The sequence below is a fragment of the Acomys minous genome (assembly GCF_964271855.1).
Source record: "Acomys minous genome assembly, chromosome: 2".
In the NCBI taxonomy this organism is placed as follows: domain Eukaryota; kingdom Metazoa; phylum Chordata; class Mammalia; order Rodentia; family Muridae; genus Acomys; species Acomys minous.
This window is the reverse complement of record NC_140484.1, coordinates 129652156-129660997: the sequence shown is the minus strand read 5'-3', so window position 1 is coordinate 129660997 and position 8842 is coordinate 129652156. Positions and strand designations below refer to the sequence as shown.

General features: G+C 49.6%; 1 protein-coding gene across 1 annotated transcript in view; it reads right to left on the bottom strand.

Moving 5' to 3' along the window:
- Positions 1-362: 362 nt before the first annotated feature.
- The window catches only part of GAB2 (GRB2 associated binding protein 2), a 140132-nt gene continuing 131652 nt past the window's right edge, over positions 363-8842 (bottom strand). The window contains exons 5-10 of the mRNA XM_084774180.1: positions 8145-8215; positions 6900-7164; positions 6161-6251; positions 5629-5731; positions 4374-4499; positions 363-3722 (exon numbers count right to left, since the gene is read on the bottom strand). Coding sequence (XP_084630306.1) covers positions 3579-3722; positions 4374-4499; positions 5629-5731; positions 6161-6251; positions 6900-7164; positions 8145-8215 — 800 coding nt within the window. The 3' untranslated portion in view covers positions 363-3578. The remainder of the gene's footprint in view (positions 3723-4373; positions 4500-5628; positions 5732-6160; positions 6252-6899; positions 7165-8144; positions 8216-8842) is intronic.

Genomic DNA, 8842 nt, shown 5'->3' with positions numbered 1-8842 from the left:
GGGAGGTCTGGGACCTGCCTGCACCCCAGATGATCCTCTTAAGAACAAAGCAGCTAGAAGGCCAAAACGGTGCTGTGACAGGGGTAGAGGTTTTGGTCCAAGTGCCAGACTCTGGAGCTGTGAGGGATTCAGCTTCCAGGAGTGCTGGGATTCCAGGCCTGCACACTGCACATGCCGGATGCTGGTCTGAGTAAAGAGGTCTCACTCCTGCTCCGGCCCACTAAGAAGAGCAGAACTGGGCACGCCAGCTCCTGGGCTTATTCATGAAATGATCCTGAACTGAGTTTGTCAGAAAAGGTGTGTATGTGTGACAGCATCAGTCCCAGGGCTGCCCAGCATGGGACAAGAGTAAGTTTCCACACTTCTAAAGACAGTCTCCAGCAGCCCACTCCGGGTTGCATTTCTAAAGGACTTTATTGTCCTGCTTCTACATAATAAAAAGGGACCTGCAAGCTCCAGGCCTGTACCATTTGTCACCAGTGTGAAAGAAAACACGACTCACTTGAACACATTTCCCGTCCCACCCCTAGACCTCACAAGATAAATACATGTTACAGTTTTTTTTTTTGAAAACAGAATAAATTAATAACTTAAGTGATTAGGCACCAACAATGACTTGAAAAATTAAAGGTCAATCTTAAATGGTAACAAGACACGATGATGTAAGACTAGGCTGCTTCTACTTCATTTTCTCTTCGCAACAAATAGTGACAGTCCTGTGTGAAAGGATTCTAAGTTTCAAGACACACAGATTACAGAACTCACACCACCAGGTACCATGACAGTACAAATCACCAGCAGGGGTGCCCTTGGCAAGTCTGGATGATCCTGCTGGTCCCAGGCCCCAGATATGGCAAGTCCCAGAAAGATGGCTGCTCTAAGGTCAGTCGGCTTCCCCACAATTTTCAGCCAAAGGGTCAAATGGAAGGAAGAGCTACTTCTGCTCACAGCTTGCAAACCTCTGTTGAGGGGGAGGGGTGGGGCTGGACCTGACCCCATGCCCCAGGGACTTCAGAACAGCTGTGCTTCTGTTCCGGGAATGTGGCTTGGTTTCATTGAGTTAAAAGGTAGTATCGCAAAACCCACAGAGGGAGGGAGGCAGGCAATTAACAAGCTAATGTTTGTGTGCTGCCCCTCCCCAGTGACCCAGACCTTCAAAGGATCACCCAGGCTCTTACAGCAACAGTGTCAGCTGTGACCATCCCATGTCAGACTGGCAAGTCTCATGGAGATGCCGTTTCCTTTCTTCGCTGTTCCTACTAAACTTGAGTGTTGCCGGGTGGAGCAGGAGTCGCCCCTGCAGGACAGGTACTTGTGGGAGCTATGGTAGCTGAGAGACAAGGAGTACTCATGGGTCTCAGTCCTTGGCAGCCTAGGGGAGGTGAACTTTGACCCATGGGTAGGCCAAAAGAGTTTTTAAAAAATGGAATTGGATTTTTTTCTATTGGCTAGCAGTCTGGAAATTGTGAGCCAGAGGTCAACCTTCCACAGGCTGGAACCAGAGCAAGGCAGAGGCCTTGAGACTAACTAGACCTGATATGTGGCACGCTCGCCTCAGAGCATGCATCCTGTGGTCTGTGGGGTGGCTGCTGAGGCTGGTGATATCTGGACCTGCTTTGAGCTCCAGCAGTACCAGGGCAAAGCTTAGCCATATAGGAGTCCCACTGAAGGTTAAAGGGCACCATGAAGATGGGCAGAGCCAGACAAGTACCCTGTAACCCTACTCAGTGCAACTGACCACAGCCCTGTGTCACTCAGGGTGACAGTGCACACTTCTGAGGCTGCTGGCTTCATACCTTTAAGGACCTTCTGTTCCCAAGGCTGAGGCATCCCTGTCCCTCATCTCTCCTGTCTCCCCCATGGACCTAGTCCTGCCTACCCTTTCTGCATACAACTCACTCTGCTCTCTTTTTGACTCAGGCTCCCTTAGTGCCTTCCCTTTCTATGCACTTGCTGGTCATCTTTATCTTTTACTTTTCTTACTGTGACCTCCAGTTAGGGACAAGGTATGGTTCATCTGTAACGCAGAGCGTGGCAAACGTTACTAAATGGTGTGTCCTGATGTGAGAAGAGGGGCTCCTGCGAGGAACTCCTAGACAGGGCTCCCTAGAGGGGAGAGGCGAGGTGTGCCCCGAGTTGCCGGAAAGTCCTAGTCTTTAGAGGACAATAGCCTCTTTCTTCATCTAGGACAGAGTGAAAAATGCTGGTTTGCCCTGTAGTTTTTGCTTTCTGAAATGTTTGAAAATTTGGTCAACAACTTTCAACACAAGCACATTGAGATCTCCCTGTCCTATCTTAGGAGCCTTAGGTGATGTCTGCTGCTCATCTCTTCCCTGGTGACCTCTGAAGCCATGGGAAGAGACAGTTTCTACTATCCCTGCGGCTGAGGACAACAGACGTGAAGAGCTTGAGAAAAATACCTGGCACTAGATCAGAGGTGCTTCTCCCTGGCATAAGCCACCACCCAGCCCCTCAGGTGGTGCCTAGATTTCCTTGGTCAAAGTGTGGTTCACCATTCTGCCCCCTGCTGCACTCCTGCACGTGGCCTTGGGCTCTCCGTCAGGCCTGTGGACACACCTCTCCACATACTCTATGTCCTGCTTGGCTCCAGCCCCTAAGCCATCTTCTGCACCCCACTACCTACTAGAGACTTCCTGTGCCATCCCCGTTGCTGCAATGTCCCTGCACTGCTCTGCGCCTAGCACACTCCTGTCCGGGGGCCCCTGCCTCCCATCCCCTGCATCACCCCTTACTGTCTTCCCCATTCTGCCTTCTCTCTCAATCAGGGTCCAGGGAAGAGGACTGCCTGACATGGAGTGGCAGTCCTTTAGCTCCAGGCTTTGTCAACCCAAGCCCAGTTCCTTGTTCCTCGTGGTTGCTTGTCATGATTAATTCTCCTTCCTGCTCTTCTCCATCCTTTGCTTTTCCCAGTCTATAGCATCATGACTTGATATTGGGTACCACCCTGCAGATTATCAGCTACCCTCCTGTGCCTGAGGACTTATTTCTTCATCACTCAAGGCAACTCTGACTTCCATTATTAACCATTTCTTCTTGTGGCACCTTGCCTTTCCCGCACCAAAAATAGCAGGGATATGAAAGCCCATGTGTACTTTGGTCTGCTGGTCCTTGACTCCCTGGGATAGTCATCCTCCTATGGGGATGGAGAAGCAGCCCTGAGGTAGAGGGTAGAGAGCAGTGAGCAGACATGAGGCATGAGCCTTGCTCAGCACCTCATCCCTCCCTCCAAGCATCCAAGCAGCAGACAGATGGGTCCAAAGCAGTAGGCCTTTTTTTTTTTTTTTTTTTTTTTTTTTTTTGGCAACAGCCCCTAACTAAGGTGATGGAGGCACAGCTAGTATTGACAGAAGTCATAGGTGGACCCCAGGTGGCAGAGAGAGTGTCTCCATCAGGCTCTTGCCTCTGATGGGTCAGGGTCCCTGATGTTGAGTACTTTAAAGGCTGAAAGTGGTACAGAGGAGAGGAGGTGTGGAAAAGTAGGGATGGAGAAGAAGGTGACAAAGAAGAGCCAGCTCTGAGCAGCTGCCTTATGGCCCTTGAGCTCAGTGGCCCCCTTATCACAGCTTGGCACCCTTGGAAGGCTCTGAGGACTGCCGCACATCTGTCCACTCCTGCATGGTGTTCTGCAGGGCCTGGGTCTTCTCTTTATCCACTTGGACGTAGTCTACCTTCTCATCCGATGTGACAGATGATGTGGATGGCTGAGGGGACAGAAGGAATGACTGAGTTACATAGAAGGCTATACTCTGAAAGGCCTCAAGGTCCTGTCTGGGTTAAGGGAAGTAGTCATCTGCTGGCGCCACCAAGCCTGCTGACACCTGCTTTTTAGCTCTCAAGGTAACCTACCATTCATGGGCCCTGCTACTGGTCCAGGCCTTCACTAACGCCACCACCCATCTTTGTCCACACTTGCAGGGAGAGCTGTGTTGGATGACAATAAGCAGCAGGCCTTACAGAGCCCTTCCAACATGCTGAGGGGAAGTTGAAGTGGACTTCCTTCTTGGTGCCTGGGCTGAGAGTGGTTCTTGGTAAGCCCAGGCCCTGATGTCCCTTCCAAGGGATACTGTGTCTCCATCAGGGCTCTGGGCCTTATCCAGACAGAGTGTCTGTCTGTGTCTCTCTCAAAAAGGGTAGGGAGACAGGATCTCTGTGTCTTAGACAGTTCACTGAATCCATTTGTAATTGTGAGTAATCCCTGGGGGTGTGTTCCATGCAAGGAGATGGGTTAGAGTAATGGTATAGACAGAGGGGACTGGTGCTCTGCAACCCACTTAAAGAGCAATAATCACATATAAAATGTCTCTGGAAAGGGGCTGCTGGGACGGGTTCTCTAGTCCCCAACCTTCAGGTACCTTGCGGTGAGGGCTTGGGGAGCCCGGCTGGAAGTCCAGGGCTAGGTAATCCACACTGCCAGTGCTCTTCTTTGGAGCTGGGCTATTAGTGCCGCTGGGAACAGGTGATGCAGATACTGGGTTTTGCTACGACAAAGAGTAAAATTAGGTAAGCTTAACAGCCCAAACCATTGCTTGAAAAACCTCTGGGAGCAAGAGCTTGTCTACTATGTCCTGCACTGAGCCAATACACAGTGACTTTTCATATTCTCATTTAAGTTTTCACAGAAGTCCTGAGAGGTCGGTATTACTACTGTTCACACTGCTGAAGGCTAAGAAACTAGGATCAGGAAGTAGAGTGAGTCACTTGTCCTGCACCGCTGGTGTGTGATAGGGATGTGTTCTGACTACCAAACCTGGGCTAATCATCCCATGTAGCTGGCTGTACCTGCTTTAGAGAGGCTCAGGGCAAGTCTTAGGTACTGTCTCTCCTTAAGACTCAGCTCAGTTCAAAGGTCCCTGATAAACAACATTGTCCCACGCTTGGAGATTTAGAGCTTCCTGTCATACCTGGCCACAAGCAGCTGGTCCCCTTTGCCCTTCTCCATAGTGACTGGAACAGTCAGTCAGCTTGTTTCTGGGTGACAGGCCTTCATTTCTTCAGCCATTCTTGGTGTGAGAGGTTCTAAGGCCCTGTCTTCAGGGTGTTTTTGGTTTTTTGGTTTTTTTGAGACAGTTTCTCCATGTAGCCCTGGCTGTCCTAGACTCTGTAGACTAGGCTGGTTTCGAACTCACAGCGATCTGCTTGCGCCTCCTGAGTGCAGAGATCAAAGGCATGTGCCACCACACTCAGCCCTGTCTTCAGCTTTAAGACAACAATTTATGTCAAAAAACAGGCCCAAGGTCTGACTGTCATAAGAGGTGATACCATTTGAATGATTGATCTGTTCTCTGAATCTCTGCAACCTTAGCAGCTGTGCCCCTTTCAGTGACCTCAGAGAGGAACTGTACCATGCATGCTCTGTGTGTATTTCTACTATGGCTGTCACCACCAGAGGGAGTTAAGTATCTGTGTGTCTCTCCAGGGACTCCCATCATGATGTCACCTGAATGACAGACCCCCGTGGGGGCCAGGCTGTATCTCTCTAACGGCTGACAACCCCTGTGGTTTGACATGTGTCCGGGAAGGGTCTGCAGCCGGATGATGACTCCCATACAGTACAAGGCGGCCATGATCTGAAACGGGAGGCAGTCCATTGAATGCTTGAGAGCTCACCATAGGGACGTAGTTCTCCTCACTGTCTCCTGAGTCTGTGCTGGTGATGCTTTGTGTGGAGATGGGACGGCAGTACTGGGAGGAGCTGGAGTTAAAGGTGTGGCTGTTGGACAGAGAAAAAAAAGAGTGAACCGCGAGGAGACATGGGCCACCAGAGCTTCACACTTCCATTATCAGACTGACATCTAATATAGGGACATTTTAATTATTTTCCCCTCACAGATGAGGAAAACAGTTCCCAAGAGTAAGAGACAGAGTAATAAAACACGGAAGATGGCTGGCATGTGGTATAGCAACAGATGTATTGCTGCGTGTGTGCAGTAGTAGGCAGGGGCTGGAACGAGAGGAGCAGCAGGACAGGCCACCTCAAATGAGCCAAGTGACCACAGCCTGAAACCATGAACCAAAGCGTTTATGCCATATAATTTGTAACAAAGACCGGAAACTGAAAAAACCTTCTGATAGCATTAGCATCAAGCCAGCTATCACTCCACTCAATTCTGATGCCAAGTTCCTGATTATAGACACTCACTTGACCCTGGACCAAGACTTGGTGACAGGTGACTTGAAGGGGAGCTCATCGATGACAGTGTTGTTTCTCAGGTCAAGGGGTGTTGGCTTTGCTACAGCAAGAACAGAGTTCAGGAATCAGTCACCACACTAGGTAGACACATGTGCAGCACACAAGCGACATATATTTACAAAGGCCATCAGCTTTATACAGAGGCTGAGTGAGGCCACACAGATGTCAAACTCCACTGTGTGATAATCAAGACTTCCAGAATCCAAAATGGGACTCACGGGTCTGACAATAGAGATTCTCCCCAGGTCTGTGACTTCTAATAAAAACAGATTGTAGTCAGAATAAAGATGGATGCTGATTGTGACTACTGCTATTGATTTTGGACAGTGTTATACAAATCACAGTGAAGGAAAGTAAATGGTACATGACCGTGTAAGCCTCAATTTCACGTGTTCAGAGTCCCTGTTGGTAAGACCCACAGCGCCGGTTCTGTCCAACTTGCCTATTCCTTTGAATCTCTGCTGCTCAGCCAAGGCCAGCAGAAATCTAGTTTGGACTCTAGCACTTTTCCCTGATCTTCACGCAGGTCATAGATGTACTACTGCACACCTGCGGTGGACTACGTGAAGCATCTCAGGTGCTTTCCTATTAAACAAATCTGAAGTCTGAATTTACATTATCTGCACCCTCCCCCCAATCTCTAAGCAAATGCTTTCCAGAGACGAGACTGGGGAAAGAGGGGACTTACCTTTTCGGTCAGGCTTGAGGTTGCGGTTGACCGGGGGTGGCTGGATCTCACTTCCTCGGCTAGGGCCTCTATGAATAGGAAGGGCTGTGGATGGGTAGCCAAGTGGGTCAAAGTGATGGGGCCCTGGGCTCATTGGGATGTACACACTCTGGGAATTGTCCCCTGCTCGTTCCATCGCCAGAAGGGTAGAAGAACCTGGGTTCATGGGCACGTAGTTGTCATCAGAGCTGGCACTGTCTGATCGACCCACAACAGACTTTCCTGGCTGAAAAAGTAAAGTACAACAACCCTGTAACTAGTGAAAAGAAATAGTGAGACTGTACACGTTGCCCCAGTTGGCTAGCTACACTTAGAAGCTACGAGGGAGACCTTGAGAAGACCAAATAAGGAAGTAGAGCAGGAGAAATGAGCGCTGCAAGCTACTTCTTGCTTACATGATCTCTTGGGAGCGGCCTATAATCTGTGAGAAGACTTCAGTACAAAACTCTGGATATTCTAGTCAATGGCTTGTGGCTAGGAGTATTCATGTTCCAGATGCCTGGCTAAGGCAGAAGGCAGGCCAGGCACAGCTGAGGATTCGCCGCTGCTGAGTCAGTCTAGACCCTGACCAGGGCTCTGAAAGGTGAGTTTGCCAGCTGCACTTCCCTGTCCAGTATTCAGTTGACCTGGGCTCATCCCAGGCACAAAGGTCACATGGCAAGTTGATGGTAGAGCAGTCAGAGACCCGCATAGTAGTGCAGCAGCCCTGACTACAGCCATTCTTCAACTTTCACTTATCGTGCGGCACATCTGTCTGCCTTCGCTGCTGCTTCACTGTCTTTGCAGTGGCCTTGTACCTAAGCCCGATCAGCTTGCTTTCAACTTGGACAACTGTGGTCAACCAATTCTAGAGGCAGCCTCAGATCCTCATGTAAGCTGTCATCTGCCACCATTTTTGCCATGTTCCTACTCCATATGATACCTGGTGAGCAGGCCTATTGCCCCAGAGGAACCTTTATTTGAGTGTGTCTGCTTCATTTTATTGTAGTTTGTCACAGGACCCAATGAGGGTATCATTTTATTTGCCAAAAATACCACCCTAGGACTTTGGGCTGGGATGAGCAGGCAGGTCCTGAGGGAAATGCCATCATTCTTTGAATGATGCACTTTTAGTTACATGGGGTGTGCCTTCTTCCCTACCCAGTCTGACCCAAGGGGCCCTGATTAAACCCCACTTCCCAGGAAAGGACCAACGTTCTCACTCACAGATTCAGCACACCAGCTGGCACTCTCTCCACCACCTCGTGTTGGGTACTCATAGGTCTCACAAGAAGAAGCTGTGATGAAGGAAGGAAGATGATTTAAACTCATGCTGATCCCCATGTTTGCTTTCCTGTCCCTGCCAAGTTGACCATTCTCCTGATATTCCCAAAGGTACTGGTGTGCCCTTGAAGAACAGGGCATTGCTTGCTGTTCACACCCCTGATCATGAGCTCTACGTGGGTTTCATGTCTGTTTTGTGTAGGCATCTGCGAGGGGCCTCGTGACTTCAGCCTGGGTTCTTCTAATACCTCCCACTTGGCCCACTTTCACCTCTGGGAATACTTTGGTAATGACATTTATACTAGTTACATATGTTGGCTTTATTTTTCCAGTATGAGGTGAGCTTTGAAGGACAGGGACATGTCCTATATGTGTTACATGGTTCCAAAGCACCGGTGACTGCTCAGAGAGCTGACTGGCTGTAGAGCTCTAAGCTGGTTGCCTAGCCTAGTAGGCCTTCGACTCATCTCTGCTGCTGTCACAGCAGGGAGGAGAAGGCTTTGTGAGCTCTAGAGCTCACTGAACAGAGGGTATGTGTAGAGTTGGAATTCATCTGTGATAAGTGAGGGTAGAACTCAGGGGTTCAAGCCCAAGGTCAGACTTTCACCAGAGATTTTGCTGACATGAAAATATCCTGAAGA